General features: G+C 37.4%; 1 protein-coding gene across 3 annotated transcripts in view; it reads left to right on the top strand.

Annotated features, from left to right (window-relative positions):
* The first annotated feature begins 12,570 nt into the window (after positions 1-12,570).
* MME (membrane metalloendopeptidase) overlaps positions 12,571-18,991 on the top strand; it is a 107,317-nt gene continuing 100,896 nt past the window's right edge. Inside the window, exons 1-3 of one of the 3 annotated variants that reach the window (XM_065942209.1) lie at positions 12,571-12,702; positions 17,332-17,501; positions 18,206-18,241. In XM_065942209.1, coding sequence (XP_065798281.1) covers positions 17,342-17,501; positions 18,206-18,241 — 196 coding nt within the window. In that variant the 5' untranslated portion in view covers positions 12,571-12,702; positions 17,332-17,341. Of the gene's footprint in view, positions 12,703-12,834; positions 12,969-13,180; positions 13,433-17,331; positions 17,502-18,205; positions 18,242-18,991 lie in introns of those variants that run through there. The other 2 variants (XM_065942210.1, XM_065942208.1) reach the window with 2 other exon arrangements.

Below are 18,991 nucleotides of genomic sequence, written 5' to 3'. Positions count from 1 at the left end.
ACTGTCTGCACAAGCTGTGCTGGAAAACCGCCTCTCCTTCCCCTTCTCAGTGCAGTGTTAGTGATGGAGTGTTAGAGTGTTGCTGAGATGAAACATGTAATCATCTTGGGGACGTGAGGGATGAGCACATCTTTGTAGCTGAGCTGAGTCACGTTCTCATGTGAGGGGCGAGTGCAGCCTGTCCCCAGACGGATTTCCCTGCCCCACAATGTCAGAGCACATGGAGCAGTTTAGCCAGAGAAGAGGCTTAATTCCATGTTTTAAAATGCAATTTTCAGTCAATTATAGTCAATCAAAAAGTTACTCGATGAGTGGAGCTCGGTGTTACAATGTTTCTGAGCCTTATTTGTATCAAAATCACAATTAATGATTGCCTTTGGCACATAACAAATATTTAGATGTTTTGCGAGTTTGTCAGAAACAACAAACATCCCACTGTTATGTTCTGTCATGTGACAGAAATGCAGCAATTTCAACAATTTGTTCTACATTCTATCTACAATTCACCACCACCAAATGCTCCCTGTTTCAGTGAAGTGATAGATCCACCTACTTGCCCCAAACTACAGGAGTCATTCTAGATTCCTTCTTCTGTACCTTCAATATTAAAAAAAAAAAAAAAAAACCAAAGTCCTGTGATTCCACCTCAAAAATCTCTCGTTTGATTGCATTAGATCGTTTGCTTTTAAGGCACCTCTCGTCAGAACTATTGCACTAGCTTTCTAATGGGTCTCTCTGCCTCCATTTTTGCCTCCTCCAGCCGTGCTTCCCCTTACTATCCATGCAGCAGAGGTATTCTCATGTACCACTCTGGTACTATTGCTCCCTTGTGCAGATTTTACCATGCTATCTACTGCATGCAACCAAACGTAAACAGTTTGTAGCACATACAAATTTCATTATCTGGTTCCTACCTCTTCAGTCTTCTCTTGAGAAACTTCCTCATCTCTCCTCCCTCCCTGTGTCTTTTACACTTCAGCAATAACTAACCACTCAAAGTCATCAAAATATTGCAATGTATCTCTTACAATATTCAAGACATAGAGAAGGTTCTCTATGTTCTCTCTGTCTTGACTGCTCTTATCCTCTCTTTTATCTGCCAAATACCTCAAATCAAATAAGAAATATATTAAGTGATGAAGTGTTCCGATGTACCCAATGATTAAAAAAAAAAATGCCCTGTCACATATTTCAAATGAACTTTATATATTACTCAATTATAAAAATAACTATATTCTATTGTAAAAGTTTGTTTGTATTTGTCTTAGCCACTAAACTATGACTTCCTTGATTACCTAATCATCTTATCTTTTGTTTTCTTTTTATCTACACAATCCTGCAAAGGATTTGCTTGCTTTTTCACTCAAAATTTCTTTCTGAGTCATCCATATTGATTTGTTTAGCTGCAACCTGTGTAACATTCTAGGATTCCATTTTATGAATGTATTAGAATAGTTTATCCAATCTTCCATAAGTTGACTTTTGTATCTTGTATATTATTATTATTATAGACAATGTTGCCATGAAGTCTTTCACACATCTCCAGATGCACATGTGCACAACTATGAATTTGAATGTAGAATTGCTGGAATGTCAATCATGTACTTCAATTTTTCTAGACAATGCAAAAATTTTTCAAAATGATTTGCTAAAGTGTAGTTTTTTTTTTTTTTTTTTTCTTTTCAAAATTCTATTAGCCAGTAATAGGACAATGGAAACAGTGAGAGACTTTATTTCTTGGGCTCCAAATCACTGAAGATGGTGACTGCAGCTGTGAAATTAGAAGACATTTGCTCCTTGGAAGTAAAACTATGACCAACCTAGACACCATATTAAAAAGGCAGAGACATTACTTTGCCAACAGAGGTCTGTCTAGTCAAGGCTATGGTTTTTCCTGTGGTAATGTATGGATGTGAGAGTTGGACTATAAAGAAGCTGAGCGCGGAAAAACTGACGCTTTTGAACTGTGGTGTTGGAGAAGACTCTGGAAAGTCCCTTGGATTGCAAGGATATCCAACCAGCCTATCCTAAAGGCAATCAGTCCTGAATATTCATTGGAATGACTTATGCTAAAGCTGAAACTCCAATACTTTGGTCACCTGATTCAAAGAACTGACTCATTGGAAAAGACCCTGATGCTGAGAAAGATTGAAGGGGGAGGAGAAGGGGACAACAGAGGATGAGATGGTTGGATGGCATCACCAACTTGATGAACATGAGTTTGAGCAAGCTCTGAGAGTTGGTGATGGACAGGGAAGCCTGTCTGCAGTCTGTGGGGTCGCAAAGAGTCAGACACAACTGAGCAACTGAACTGAACTGAACTGATTGGCCAGTAAAAATTTTTATTGGCCAGTGCCAGTTAAGTGTAATGTTTGGGGTTATCTTTTCAATGGAAATTAATAGAATTTCTGTCAGAAAAAGTTTATTTGTACTGTTTTAAACAATAATTATTTTGATTTTTATCAGTTTCCTACAAATTATGAAAAGTTTGAATACATGTACTTTCCTATCAATTTCCAAAAATGGATAACTTTGCAGAGTTGTAAAATAGCATAGCCAATAAAAAGTCAACCAAAGTTGTACAGACCAATAGAATCAGATAGTCCTGCAGGATCTGCTAGCCAGGGATCTGCAAGTTATCACTGGCTAGCCAGATACAGTAGTAGCCTGCTTTTTAGATCCCACATACAAATTTTTTACATTTTTAAAGAGTTGTAAAAAAAGAAAAAAAAAATGCAACAAACATATGTAGGCAACCCTAAAATATTAACTTTCTGGTCCTTTACGGAATAAGTTTTCCTACTTTTGTGCTAGCCAATTCCCTCAATTCCATTAAAAATAATCTCTTTTGTCCTTTACAAGGACAACTGTTTTTTCCTCATGGTAGATTGAACAAATTAATACTTTTATCAGTGGTATGTAAGAAGTCAGGTGAGTAAAATTTGGTTTTATGTTGGAGCTTTAATTGATATTTACCTGTTAATTAATGAGATTGTGTATCTTATTATGTGCGATGGTCATTTCTATTTGAAATGAAAGTGAAAGTCGCTCAGTCTTGTCCAACTCTTTGCAACCCCAGGGACTATACAGTTCACAGAATTCTCTAGGCCAGAATATTGGAATGAGAAACCTTTCCCTTTTCCAGGGGATCTTCCCAACCCAGGGTTCAAACCCAGGTCTCCCATACTGCAGGTGGGTTCTTTACCAGCTGAGCCACAAGGGAAGCCCAAGGATATGGGAGTGGGTAGCTTATACCTTGTCCAGGGGATCTTCCCAACCCAGGAATTGAACTGGGGTCTCCTGTATGGCCGGCAGATTCTTTACCAATTGAGCTATCAAGGAAGCCTATTTCTATTTAATGTCTGTTTATGTCTCTTATTCATTTGGAGTGATTAATTTGGCTTCTACTTGCAGATCTTTATAAACTCTAATAATTTTCCACTTTTATGTGTTGGAGATATCTTTCCCTAGTGCATTACTTGTCTTTTTATTTTTTTTACAGGTTTTTTTTTTTTTTTTTTTTTGGTAAGCAGATAGAATTCAATTTGTAATTATATTTATCAGTCTCTTTAGGTTTTGAACTTTGGAGGCTTTGAAATAATTCCATTTCATAAGATATTCTTTTATATTTATTTCTAACACTTTTAGCACTTTGAAAATTTTTGCTTACCACATTTAAATTTCTAATTTACATATAGCTAATTTTTTGTACTGTATAGAAATGCAGTATATTTTCCATCTGAGGTTGTATCACTATTTAAATAATTTTAAATTCTTTCTCTATCTATAAGCCAACTCTATGGATATATCAAGTTTTCTTAAAAAAAATGAGTCCACATTTTCTATCCCTATTTCATTTGATACATTTTCTTTGAATCATAAACTATTGCTAATTAGTAAATTACTATTAAAATTAATTTGTAAGTTATCTTCTAGAAGGTTAAATTCCTTCTACCTTGCCCATTTTCAGGATTGTCTCAGTTATAATTCTCTGTTTCTTTTGTGATTATTTTACAATCAGCTTATCATATTTCAAAAAAATATTTTGGGCATTTGATTGACATCTAATTTAATCTATAGATTAAGAATTGATATTCTTATAATATTAAATATTCAACTCTGAGTTCTTGATTTTTCCCTCAATTTACCTGGTTTTCTTCATAACTTTTGGGTAGATTTATAGCTTGTATGTTTTTTATGAGATTTACTTCTAGGAAAAACATCTTTCTATGTCCATAATTATATTATATCATTATCTATCTATACATATATCAACCTAAAAAATAGTCACAACCTAAAAGTTGAGAGTTGTGTTTTATTTGGTATGGATTTTTAGGACTTCAAGCCCAGGAGACAGCAGCTCAAGTAACCCTGTAAGAATTTTCTCCAAGCAGATGAGGGGAAGAGGCAGGTTATATAGAAGTTTTGCAACAAAGGGCAGATAGTCTGAACATCAAAAGACTATCTTTAACTAAAGAAAGCCAGATATCCTAAACTCAGGAATTCAGTGCTTTGCTATGCATGGGAAGATGCAAGAGTCTGGGTTCACTGAAATCATTCCTTTCATGTGCATCTCAGCTATCCAGGGTCAGTCTCCTGTGCTATTTCACATTCTGAGCTTCCTTGCGGCTCACCATAGGGAGTGACTGCAGTCCTGATGGCTGCTGGTTCACAGATATTCTTCTTCCCGAGTTTCCCTTAGGGCTTACCTTAAAGGGCTGCAGTCGCTGATGACTGGGACATCCGTGTTTACTGATGTGGCAAGGAATATTTCATTTCTCCCATAAAAACACTATATCTTTGTTACTGTAGATAGGTCTTTTAAAGGTTACACTTTCTAAAATTTTATTTCTGCTGTATAAAGATACAATTAGCTTTTTAATACTGACTTTATAGTCAATGATGTTGTTATACTTTTACAAATGCTAACAATTTTTATTGATTGCATTCATTTTCCTATTGATGATCATGTAGCAGGGAAGGGCCAATTTTGACTCCATGTTGGATCTGTTGTTTTGACTTTAACTATAGCTTTTGTTATGTAATCTTACATAATGACCTGCTTCAGAGAACCCTGCCCACCTGTGGATGGCTAGTGAAAAGAAGAAGTTAATACAGCCTCTCTTATTTTGTGAGGTAAATAGCCTTTTTACCTTACTTCCTTACCTCCTACCCCTCCCTGATTTTAAAAAAGAAACTGACATCTAGACCCTGATGAGATGATTTTTTTGTAGCACTAATTGCCATCTTCTCTGGCTGCACGCTTTCTGAATAAAGTCATTATTCCTTGCCTCAACACCTTGTTTGTAATATTCTTGGCCTGTTGTCCAGTGAGTGAGTAGAGCAAGCTTGGACTTGGTAACAATCATACTATTTTCAAACAATGACAGTTTGCCATTATCTCCTTCATTCTTTCCTTCTCTTTTTCTTTTCTCCTTTGTCCTGCCATCTTTTCCCTGCCTCCTCACTTTCTCTTTCTTTCTTTGTTTAATTTCTAACTGTATTGCCTCAGTTCTCTAAATACAACACTTACTGTAGAAACTTGTATTTCTAGTTTTTGGATCATTTTTATATACTGCCTGCATTCAGTTTACTGTTATTTTGGTTTTGTTTCAAAGCTCATGAATGAGTTTGATCTTAATTTTCCCTTCAGATATTCTTCTGTTATTAGTGTCAAGGCTATATTAATCTCATAAAATGAGTTAGGATATATTGTTCCTTATTTTATTTGCTAGGAAAGTTTGTATGAGAATGGAATTGCCCATTAATAAGGTAGAATTTGCCTTAAAAAATGTCTATGCCTATTTCTTTTTTCTTTATGGGAAGATTCCTAACTATTAAACTTACTTAATGATTATAAGATTATTTAGGTTCTCTATTTATTCTTGAAACAGTTTTTGTAATTTGTATTGTCCTAGGAATCTGTTCATTTTACCTAATTTCTTAAAAATGTTGGATATAACAGCATATAACATTTTCATTATCTTTTAATTTCTGTTTTATTTTTTGTTTTTTTTTTTCTTTTATTCAAGTCATGCAAGGTTCAGTTGTAACTCATCTATCTTTCTTAGTGAAGGAAAGTTACATGGCTCAAAATAGCCTGGAGTTAAAACTCCCCTTCAGGTCCTCCCCGCCATTCTATGCAAAACAAAGAACTCTCTCACTCAGAGAAAAAAATGGACAGTAAGGCTGATTACACCCAGTTCCCAGTCGGTCCAGCCTCTGGTCTATCTCCCAAATTCCTTGCCCCAGCCATTTAAGAGATAACTACTTCGAACAGCCTTGGAGAAGAATAGGTCCCCTTAAGACAGTAGCTTTCCACATTCATGCCTGTATATACTTCCTCTTCTCTTGGGTAAGGGCAGCAGCTCGCTAATCTGACTGCTGCCCCTTCTCACCTCATTACAGGTGATCTTTCCTGTAAAGTGCCAGTCTCGTTCTTTTTCTGAACCTCACCTTCTCTAACTCTCTTACCTTACATTTAGCCTTGCCAGTTTTATTTGTCTTTTCAAAGATCCAACTTTGGATTTGTTGCTCTTGGTGACACAGATGGTAAAGTGTCTGCCTACAATGTGGGAGACCCGGGGTTCAATCCTTGGGTTGGGAAGATCTCCTGGAGAAGGAAATGGCACCCCACTCCAGTATTCTTGCCTGGAAAATCCCATGGATGGAGAAGCCTGGCAGGCTACAGTCCATGGGGTCGCAAAGAGTTGAACAAGGACTGAGCGACTTCACTTTCACTTTCTATTTCATGAATTTATTATTCTAAGGTAATTATTTCCTTCCTTTCATTTTGTTAGAATGTTTCCTGTTGTTCTTTTCTTAACTTTTTCAGTTGAATGCTCACCTCATGAAGTTTCAACATTTTTCTTTTTAAATTAAAAACATTTAAGACTGTAAATCTCCCTCTAGATAAGTCAATGATAGGCAGTATTTTCACTGTCATCCAGTTTTGTTTTTTTTTTAACTTTCATCTTTGATTCATGTGTTATTTATTTAAAAACAATTCAACAGAGTAAGATATAAAAACCAACAATTCTTAAACATTCACCCTAGCAGGTAGATAAGAGCTCTGAAGATTTATATAGGGTAAGAGATTTTATAGATATGGAAGGAGGAACACGGAAGTTGTACTAGACAAAAAAAAAGACAGATTAGTTATTGCGAGATTATTTTCCTTTGGCAGGAGTCCACCAGGCAGATTAGCTAACTAGTAATGATCAGGCAACCCTGATTGACTAGTTTAAAATTCCATTTCTGGAATAGCCTAAACTGTAATTAAGTTCAGTTGCAGTTTAAAGTGTTGTGGGGATTAACATACGCTACACTCCATTTGGGGCCTGTATTCTTGTCTTTAACATATGTAAAAGTGTTTGTGTGCATCATTAAACAGTTTCTAAGTGTACATGTGGTTTTGATTTAGCTTTCTTTAGTTGTGTTACATTCCAGGAATATGTTATTTATAATGAAAAGTCTTTGAAATTCATTGGCACTTGTTTAACGGTTTGATATGTAATCAATGTTTATAAATATTCAGTGGGTGCTTTAAAAATGTATTTTCTCCAGTTCTTGGGTAACATGTTCAATATATTTCCATTAGGCATGCTTTTAATATTGTTTTTAGATCTTTTGTATCATTACTGCTATGTATACATGATTGGTCAAATATCATGAACAATATATTCAGATCACCCATTATCATGATGAATTATACTTTTCCTCTTGCAATTCTGCTGTTTTTTTTTTACAGTACATATTTAAACTTTATAGTACTGGATCTAATCAAGTTTAGAATTGTATCACCCAGCTGAACTGATTGCTATCTTTCTTTGGTAAGTTTTAAGTTTATTTTGTCTGTTTACAATATAGCTACACCAGCTCTCTTTTGGTTAACATTTGTTTGAAGTATCTTTTTTTAACATCATTTTGCTTTCAACCATTCTATATTATTAGGTTCTATGTGTGTCTCTTGGGCTTCCCGGAGACAGCAAAAATCTGCCTGCAATGTGGGAGACCCCAAGTTCGATCGCTGCATCGGGAAGACCTCCTGGAGAAGGGAAAGGCAACCCACTCCAGTATTCTTGCCTGGAGAACCCCACGGACAGAGGAGCGTGCAGGCAGTCCATAGGGTCACAAAGAGTCGGACACGACTGAAACGACTTAGCACCCATGTGTCTCTTAAACAGAAGATAGCTGGCTTTTATTTGTTGTATTACAATCATTGTCCTATAATTGGAAAATTGGATCCAATTATCTTTATTAAAATTAATGTATTCTTTTCCATCTGAGCCAACAGGGAAGCCCATAATTAACATATTTGGATTTTTACAATTTTATTTCTAGAATTTCATTTTTTCTCTTTCCTTATCATTAGATTGCCTTTAATTTAATTCTAGTTATTTTCTTTATGTAAAACTTGACCTTATACACTTTATTTTTTTTTTATGGTTAACTAGTACTTTTTACATGTATAATTAATTTAATAAGGTCTAAAATTAGTATCATTATCCTCCTTTCCAACAACCTAAGTAAGCACTTTAGAGTGTTTGAACTCTATTTAATACTTTCCTGAGTTACACATCACCATTGCCTAGTATTTTAGTTGATCTTTTTTATTCCCATACATTTTTTTCATCAGTGTTTCCTTAGATTTACCCATATTGTTACTATTTTCTTTGCTTACTATTTCTTCTTGCATATAAGATCTAATATCTAGTATTATTTTGTTTCACAAATTCATTCTCAACAAGTTTCTTTAGTGAGAGTTAGGTAGTGATAATTCTCTCAATTTTTGTTTGACATAGTCTAGCTGGGACCACTTTACTATGAATTTTTAACTTGGGAATTTTCAGGCTGCCCAATTAGTATAAATCTCAGCCCTATATCCATCTGAGGTCTAGTCTGATCATGAATTTTCACTGGAAGCTTTTTGGTATAAATTTACTTACCTGAAGTGGAGGCTTAGAAAACAAATATATTTATGTATTTATGTTTAGGGAGTAGGAAATAGTGAAAGTGGGATTTGAGTTTTTTTCTTTTTTCTAGTTCACCTTTTCACTGCAGATGTTCCTTTTTAGTCACCTTGACTTTATGTAGGAATCTGACCTGGCTTTCACCTTGTTCTGGACTAGGTTTTGTAAGGAGTCACAAATTTTGTTAAAATTGAAGCTCTAGATCACCTAGGCTTGATGAGACCTCCTGAGATAGGTAAATGTCACCAGGGCAGCACCACTTTCATCACTCAAATGCCTTTCTGGATTCTTAGCTTTTGGCTTTTCAGATTTTCCTTCCATTTCTTGCTAGCTTAGTGGTGCACTTAAAGGGCCTTTAAAAAAATAACTTTATCAAGAATTTGTAAGTGTTGCATACAAGGACAGCTTTGAAGGATCTACTCTGCATCCTTCTAGAACGTGCGCTCCACTCTTGATAACTTATGCATAGCAGCCGGGAGGACTCCTTTTGTTACCAAATGGGTACCCCTTCCAGGGCCCGAGAGCGGGCTCTTGTCTACCACTCAGAAATGAATTGTCTGAGGAGAAACACATGCTAACAGAGCAAAAGAATTTACTGGGAATAGGCACTAGGTGGAGAGCAGGAGAGCTAGGGGACTCAGGAGAACTGCGCTGTCATGAGGCTTGCAGTCTTAGGTTTTATGGGGATGGGGTTTTCTTTCTGGGTTGTCTCTGGCCAATCATTTTGCCCCTGCAAAATGATTCCAGACCCTTCCTGGCAGTGCACACATCTGTTAATTAAAGTGGTTTCCAGCACAGGGGTTTCTGGAAGGTTGGCAGAACATATTATGGGCTGGCATCCCCTGCCTCCTTTTGTCCCCTCCCAAATTCTCCCAGTTAGTCTTACGAGACGTATCAGGGGATGGTATCTCCCACCTCTTTTTGACCCCTCCTAAGTTCTCCGTTAGTTTTCAGCAGCAGCTCTGTGTTCCTTATCACGACCTCCTGTTGTGCAGCAACTCACGCCTGGCCAACAGTTCCCTAACATTTTCTCCTCCATCTCTGTAACTCACCAAACTACCTGACTTTGAAAAACCTCTACAAACCTCAGTTTTCTGAGCTTCCTTATCTAGTGACTCTTTATTAGATCTATTATAAAAGAAATCTCCCCAGTTTACATAACTACTTTCTAGGAAGAGATTTGGCATTTTTGATAAAACCCTTAAATTTCTGGGGAACTTTAATGAGATTAAGATTGCTTGTAGGAAACACACACTTGACCAACAGCCAGAAGTCTCATTCTAAAAATAATTTTGCATTTTTTTTTTTTGTTAACTGTATACTCTATATCCTTGGAGAAGGAAATGGCAACCCACTCCAGTACTCTTGCCTGGAAAATTCCATGGACAGAGGAGCCTGATAGGCTACAGTCCATAGGGTTTCGAATAATCACAACTGACACAACTGAGCAACTTCACTCATACTCTATATCCAGTCTTTTTCTCTATGAAACAACCTTATCAAAAGTGAATCTTTGAATTGGATTCCTGCAAAGTTTTTTTTTTAATTGCAATTGAATAGACCTAAATCTATGACATATGCTCTGTTAAGAATAGTTTGAAAAGTTTTCATTAACAAATCTTAATTTTTAAGAAAATTTAAATGAATTACCTTTGTTTTTGTGTTTCAACTCTAAGTTTAGAGGCACTCTAAACAAATCAGACCATCTTTGTTTCTACCAGAAATAAGATATTCCTGAACTGCAAGGATAAATATTACATTCCAAAGGAAAATTTTCTTTTTAAAAATTTTGTGCAAATTTGAAAACAGAACCTAGCTTTAAAACATTCAAATAAAAATGTTAGGACCAGGACTGAGTTTTACTTACATTTCCTGTTGATATGCAAACTTAGTGATTATTCTGGCCAAGGTATTCCCCCTCCACCACCAACTTTCATCGCATATAAATCTGAAGAAATGTATTAAACTTTTAATGTACATGGCTCCTTATGAAGAAACTGAGGGCTGACTACATTTTAAAAAAAGACTTTTCTAGCTCATTTTAATTTATTGTTAATTATATAAGGTTGAAATAACATTCTGATGATTTAGCTGAAAAGTAATAAAAATTAAGTTTAGAGTGTTAGAAAATCTAGATTTCTCACAGATCAAGTAAATCACCATTCTATGCTTCAATCTTTCCTTTAAAGTGAGGATAAGAGTAACTCTTATTTGAGTCAAAATGAACTGGGTTCAAATTCCTGAGCTGAGCTCCTTATGCTTATTTGTGGGATAATTACATTCATATTGTAATGTTGTGAGGATTAAGTACTGTCTGCACCATGCATCAAGAAAGAGTAGAGAACAGAGGTTTGAGGAGAGTACTTCTGATTTTGCTATATAATCTAATTTTATAATGATTGTTCTTTTTCTTAATGGCTCTCCATTGTATCCCATTTACCCTTTCATTAGCAAGTATCACTTTTTCTCTTAGCTTTTCAGCTTTCTTTGTTATGAAAAAGATTCAAAATTTGTCAATGCAAAGGGACTTCTCTCAAGCACTGAGTCATTGTGATGTTAAAAACAGTAACGGCAAATTCTGGAAAACTCAGCCTGTATTCCAGTATGAATACCCCAAGATGTGTCCTGTGTGTATATATGTGTATATATATGTGTATATATGTATGTATATATCTATGTATATATATGTGTATACATGTTGACAAACATAAGGAAAAAGAGATCGATGTTAAAGATAGATGTTAAACCTATATACTTGGCGTTTATTAACTGAACCAAAAATTATTGAAGAAAAAAAAAGAAAAGAAATTAGAAGAGGTTTAGTTCTTTGAAACTGTTTTTTGTGCCCTTGAAAAGGTATCGTATGTCTTACATGAAAATGGTATGTTGCGTGACCACATTAAAATGATGAGGGTCCAACAGACACATTATAGCTAATTTTAATAGGTAGAGCAGACACACTTGAGTTTCTTTTTCTCACTCCCCATTCCAGCCCCACCAGGTATGCACATTACAAGATTCCCTAGAGTCAGAAGATGGAAGTGAAGAGTTTCAGGACAGAATCCCCATCCCCAAGAAAAAGAAAGGAAGGGAAGAAAGAGACGAGAGGGTAAGCAAAGAGGAAGTGGGGCGGGGTGGGGGAGGGGGAGGGAGGAACAGGAGAGAAGGAATAAAGGGAGCTAGGGATTGCAAGAAAAGAATGAAAGAAAACACATACATGAAGGAGAGAAAGAAAATAAAGGAAAAAATGAGAAAGGAAGGAAGCTTCGCTGATGGGAGAGAGAAAAAGGGAAAGAGTGTGAGGAAGAGAATTGTTTTTGTCTCAGGTCCATTAGGAAGAGAAATAGAACCTTTATCAGCACAACAGAATCTCGAAGAGGCAATGTATTGTTTTCTTGAAAGCCCAGAAGCTAAGCAATTCCAAGAATGTTTGGCAAAGCCCTTTTGAGAAGGGTGGGGTGGGGGGCGGGTGGGGAGGACTTTCTCAAACCCCTAGCCCCCAGCGCTGGCCCCATCACAGGGTGCGACAGGATTTGGGAGACCTAGAGAAACCTTCAGGTCACCCAGGGAACTGCTCCTCCCGCCGGTCCTGCAGTGGCGAGGCGGGTCGGGGTGGGGGGTGAGAGCGCCCGGACGCGCGGGGCGCGGGGATGTGCGAGTGGCGAAGCCGGACCCAGCGCGGGCGGGAGCAGCGCCCGAGTCCCGGCGCGGGATCTGCTGAGAGGCCCCGGTGAGTCTATCCGGACGCGGGTCAAGAGATGCTCTGGCTCCCCGTCGCCCCGGGGCCCCGGCCGAGGCGGGCCCGGAACCTCTCCGGAGTCCGGCCTGGGCTCCGCGCTGCCACCCGCTGCCGGGAGCCCGCGCTGCCCCGGGCGCGCCTGGGCGGACGCACCGACCCACCGCGCTGCTGGGCTCCCCGCCGCCCGCCGGCCCCGTGCGCTCATTGGTTGGGGATGTGTCTGCTCGGCAGCCGCCAACTTCCCCCGAATCCCGCGGGTGAGTCCCGGGAGAGCGAGCTGGCACCTGGGAGCTGAGGGAGATGGGTCCGGAGGGCGTGAGATCTCCCCGGGGGCGGCGGGAGCTGTCGGGACGGGAGCTGGAGGGCAGCGCTGGCCGCGGGGCGCGGCCGCCCGGGAGGTGCGCGGAACCGGGTCGACGACTCAGGTCCGGCGCGGTCGGAGCGCCCGCGACCCCGCGGGCGAGGGAGGCGTGCCCTGGGAAAAGCCGAAACTGAGACTTAAAGAGTGAGGGACCGGGGCAGGGAGGGTAACCTGGAGGAGGGCTCTGCAAGTGATGTGAGGTCGCCTCTTCAGGTCCATTTCCGTAGCTTTCCTGCAGCCTCTTCCTCGGAGAGTTAGGTCTGGTTACTGAGGTCAGCGGTACCAGATTGCAGCGGGGCTGATTTGGGGACTGGGAATTTGCCGTTCCGCTGGACAGACACAGTGTTTTGTACATTTAAAGTAAGGTTTGTTTTCATTTTGGCTTCTGTCAGATTTTTCTTCCCTTTTGTAGCTCACTTTTCTATTTTTACTTTCCCTAACCTGAAGATCTTTTTATGATCCCACCTCTTCATCTTGCTTTGAACCTTAGTTTCCTCTTACATAATTTATGCTGATAGAGTGCTTAAATCTCTCGAGGGTTGGTTGGTGGGAGTGGGGTGGGTAGTTCTTTAGCAGATGAAAGTTTCCTTAATCGGTCTCAACCTGTTCGTATTGTTCGAACAAAAGGGTAATTGCAACCGAGCTGTTCTCTTTAGCCACTTGATCAAGCCTACCCCTCCCCGATATACGATACAAATAGTAATTTTATTAAACTGAAAAGTAGTACCTTGATTTGCATTGTCAGCATTTGGAAGTTGCTAATCCTCAAATCGGCTATGAAGGCATCTACCTTGCATTATTGCTGGGTTTCAGTACTTACAGAAATATTGTCCCACAGTTTCTTGCGCTCCATGCTGTGTCGTTTGTTGTATAGCTGCTACACTGCATATGGGAGCAATGTGGTTGGGACTTTGTGTTCAGAACTCCGTATATTATTAATAGATCCTGGAAACACCTTCAAGTTAATGTCTGGGGAAACAAGGAGGTGATTTCTCCAGCTTATGTGCCTCCTCAGATCTGCAGCTACCGTCTAGTATATGTGCTGCCATCTAAATATGGGACCTGTTACCATCTTTTTTGAATATAAGTATAGTTGATTTATAATATGTATCAGTTTCAGGTGCATAGCATAGGGGTTCACTATTTTTGTAGATTATACTCCCCTATAGGTGGAACCTGTTTCTCTTGCTTTCTATGCCTCAGTTTCCATAATACAAACTGTAATTGCATAGACTAACCTCAGGGACTAATAGAAATGTTAATGTACTGTGAAGTTGAACATTGCTTGGATTTATAGACTTCTTTTTAACAAACCAGTTATCCTCTGGATTCTTTGATTTGATGATGTGATAAAAGTAATGTGTATGCTCAACTGGTATAAAAAAATGCTACTTTATATTGCTTGGAAACTCAGTTTCTACCTAGGCAAAATAATCATTTTTTCTTTTGGAGATGTTGTCTGAAGTCTGCAGTTTGTTAGGTTACATGTTCTACTTCTCTTCTCATGGAAGTGTCTACTTTTTTGTTTGAACTTGCCAACACATCTCCAACTGAGGTGAAATACTTTAAGGATGTAGGTATGTTTTGACATATCCTGCTTTATAGGAGACTACAAGTATCAGCTGTATAATTTTTATATTCTTTGTATAATTTCCTCCTTAACCCCTCTCCAAAATGGGTTGGGTGTGGTTGCATTGGGCGTCTAAGTATCTGAGAGATGGTGGTAAGTTTCTTCCTGAAATTCAAGATACTGACACTTATTTTCATATAAGAAAATAGTGAATCCACTGGAATTGACTGGGAATGAATGACAAAGTTAATTAGGCAGTTAAACATGCCTGCCTCATTTTTGCTTTGGTAAATGCTGTTGAAGAATGTGTCTTAGGAGCAAAGACTGCAAATTACCAGGTGTTTACAAGAGGGGCAGATGGAGAGTTAGCATGTAGTTAAAAAATGATATTCTTTTGATGCAGGTAGAAGGACTAAGCCTCAGTCACTGCCTTCATTTACCCCTGTAATAATTTCTGCTGCCTTAGGTGCAGAACCATTCTTTAAGAGCTCAACTCTACAGTACCCCAATCTCATGGGTAAGGAGGAGAAACCTGGGGAAAGTACCCTAGAAGACAGAAAGATACACTTGCCTACTAGTTTTCCTGTATAGTGGAAGCCTGGTGGCGCCAAAGAGCACCTTTAATTTAACCCCAAGGCTGCCCTGGTTCCTGGCCCTAAGTTTTGCTAGAGAAACTGACTGTTGTTTCTAAGAAAGAACTAAAAAGACAAGTGAGTCGTAATATACCAGGAGAATGTTTCTCTAGATTGTCTTCTGAACTATTATTAGAGAAGGGAGAGAAATACTCAGGAAAGGGAAATACTCAAATAAATGTGATTAATATTAAGATGTTTTTGAAGTCAGTCTTGAATTGATCTGGGAGAAGTGAAAAATTTTTCTTTTTATTGGTTCCCTTTCTGTACAGCATACAAGCATTCACTTTGTTTCCACATTTTCTTTCTCCACCTACCTCCCCTGTTAAAACTCCAAGGACTACTGTCAATGCAATTCCATATCATAACCCAAGAAAGAGGCTGTGAGATGAAGCCAACATGAGTTACATAACTATTAAGACATTTTAACATTCAGGTACATTACATTCCGTTTTTATTGAGTAGACACGGTTTTCATGGTCTAATAAAATATTTTTATTTGATAGTCTGTCCTTGGTTATAGCCTCATGTAATCAAGGGGACAGCACACTTAAAAATATGTATCCAGAAATTTAAAGTCCAATTGTGGTTCACTTAGTAATAACTCAGTAGGCATATTAAATTCCTAGTTATCTGCTGGCTCACCCAGGCCATCCTTTAAACACAGAATCCTCATCTACTTTATCCTGTGCCTCAGTTTCCACAAAACACATTCTCAGAAAATTACAAAGATTTCTAACAGTAAGAGCATCTCTGAGCAGTCACTTCATCTGGGAACTAAATTATATGCTTAATTTGCATCAGGCTATAAACAGCTAATCTGTTCGTTTATGATCCTTTTTACTACAATCAACCAGGAAAATTGAAGTTGTCTGTTCTAAGCTTTGGTGAATGGCTGATAAAGAGTCACTAGGCCTCTAAAAGAAGCATAATGAAATTTAATACTTAGGCTTATATCCCCTTAATTTTACCCCCTAGACTTCTGCAATAAGGTTTAAAGTAGCTATCTTTCTATGATGATTCAATTTTATTTTCAAAATGTATTCTTTGTAATTGTGTTCTTTGAAATGTATTCATTGTAAATGTATTCTTAGTTGTGTAGCTCTGGGCAAGTTACCTGGCTTTTCTTTGCCCCACTTTCCTAAGGTATAGAATTGGAATATTAAAATCCACCTCACAAAGATTCAGAAAATTAGCATATACAAAGCACTAAGAACTATGAATGACACAGGGGAAGTACTCAATAAATGTCAGCTATTATTAGTAGAAGTATTAATATTAGTAATTTAAAAGCAAGTTAAATAAGTATCTTGTTATCTTGACCTGCAAGGTTGAATTTTTTTTTAATCATATTTTTTCCTTCTTTAGTTGCACAAAGAAGCTGTGATTGTGGTTAATATCTCTCATCCCAGGTTGTAAACCATGACTTTTGGTCCGGTGAATGACCACTTCCAAGACAGTCTAACCAGTTAATAGATACTCATGTTAGCAGCTGTAATTTTGAACTGTAAAAATAAAAGATTTTTTTAAGACTGAAAAAAAACTACCACAAATGTTTGTTCATTTTTGTTTTTATCTGTATTCATATTTCAAATTATTATCTAGTCAAAACCACAAAGTATTAGACATTGATTTCCAAACTTGTAAAGGAAGACAGTGGAACAAGATATAAAATTCACCTTTGATGTTGTCCAAAGTTCAGAAGGGTGAGTTTAAAAATTTCCTTAATGGTACAGAAGTTTCCTGCTTATGAACCGCTGAAGAAATTCTATGTATTTAAGCAAGTTTCCTTGTCTAATTTTGCTTGGATCTTTAGTGATATGTCAAAAAACCTGAAAGATTGTGGCCAGGATCTGTCTAATTTATATGACTATATACCCTTTGCTTTCAGAATCAAAATTTGACTTTCAGCAAAAAAATTTATATTTCTAATTTATACTGAGTTAGCCTTTCACTTTTATTCAGCTACGTTAGGCATTTAGAAAATTGTGTATAAGTCTTCGTTTTATCTATCTGTTATGACTAGTTTTTAAAAATTAAAAAATAGTTTTTTGCAGATTTTAGGTAATGGGCAGATCAGAAAGTCAGATGGATATAACTGATATCAACACACCAAAGCCAAAGAAGAAACAGAGATGGACCCCACTGGAGATCAGTCTTTCTGTCCTGGTCCTGCTGCTCACCATCATTGCGGTGACGATGATAGCGCTCTATGCAACCTATGATGGTGAGTTATCCCCACACTCATGCCCACAAACATGCAGAGGAGAGTGAAGTCTTTATCCTAGACTTTTCCCATCTATTAAACAATAGGTTAAGGAGAGAGACACTTAAACACTGTGATATAAAGATTCATTTATAAAATGTAATATCAATATGCCAAAACAATTAACTTTGACTAAAGTACAGTGTTTTTTATGCTTGAGCTAAGTTATTAATTGCCAAGTATAGTTAGTGCACTCATACTTATTTTATGAAGATTCTAATGTATAATTTTACTTGATGAAAATGTTCACAATTTTAAAACCAACTTCATTTGGTCAACTTTTGTTGTGTCATTGAAATTCTAAACAGCTTTATGAGAATTTAAGAGGTCTAATTTGACTCTTAAAAGTTTTTCACAAATGGGGGAAAAAAATGGTTATCAGACTAAAACAACTGATATTTCACTTCAATAGTACTAAGGGCTTAGGGGTCAGAGATGATATAGGAAATACATTCTCTTCATTTAAAAATTTTTAAATTTAGGATTTGCTTATTTCATTCCTCTTTATTTTCTTCTACTTCTGTCAGTGGTATATAATACTCAGGGTTTAGTTCTTGCTTTAAGGAATTGATTATTTAATTGATAGCTTATAAAAGAAGAAAAGGTAGGAAGAAAATAGAAAACATGTATTGCAAATATTTATGCATATATCCTCCTTTTTCTAGATGGTATTTGCAAGTCATCAGAGTGCATAAAATCAGGTAAGAATATGGTTTTTAAATAAAATAGTTTTATAATTAATGTATAACCTTTAAAAATCAAATGCTAATATATCTCTATATTTGTGTATATTTTTATTTATTATAAATCACTTATTTACAGTCAAAGAAAATAAAAATACATTTAAGTAGTAGATAGTTAATTTATTCATTCTATAAAGGAATTCACTCATTTGAACCCCAGAGTATATGGTAAGGTAGAGATGGAGAACTGTACCTCTAGCTTTATGAAGCTTGCCTTATAATTGGAGAAAGAAAATCAGCACATTGAAATGGCACACATCATATCATTTAGTTTTAAATTTCTCAGTGCAGATCATTAGAGGGCTTAGAATGAAGAAGGAAGTAACATGTAATCCTCTAAAGCAAGGTAGAGAAACTGAGATTTGGGAGGAGTCTTAAAGCAGGGCTGGGACACGGAAGTGAACGCACAGAAGAGAAAATTCCAAACTAGGAGAAGGGACAGGAATAAATCATGTAGAGAAGCAGTGAAAGTATAGACTTGATAGATAAAAGTTACAGAGAGCATTGAGAATTCATGTTTAGCCCTAATTTTGTAGTAGGAGTGGAAAGGATATTTTCCTAAACAGATCACTCAATAAGGCAAAAGTTGGAAGGTAATTCTGGGAATGCTAGGGTAGGTGGACCGAGTGAGAAGCTAGGGAGAGTAGGCAGGTAGGGGCTGCTTCTGTAACTCAGGTGTGAGCTGAGGAGGGCTACCTACAGTGGGAT

Source organism: Muntiacus reevesi, chromosome 8, assembly GCF_963930625.1.
Source record: "Muntiacus reevesi chromosome 8, mMunRee1.1, whole genome shotgun sequence".
Taxonomy (NCBI): Eukaryota; Metazoa; Chordata; class Mammalia; order Artiodactyla; family Cervidae; genus Muntiacus; species Muntiacus reevesi.
The sequence above is the reverse complement of the archived record's forward strand: the minus strand, read 5'-3'. Positions and strand labels throughout refer to the sequence as shown.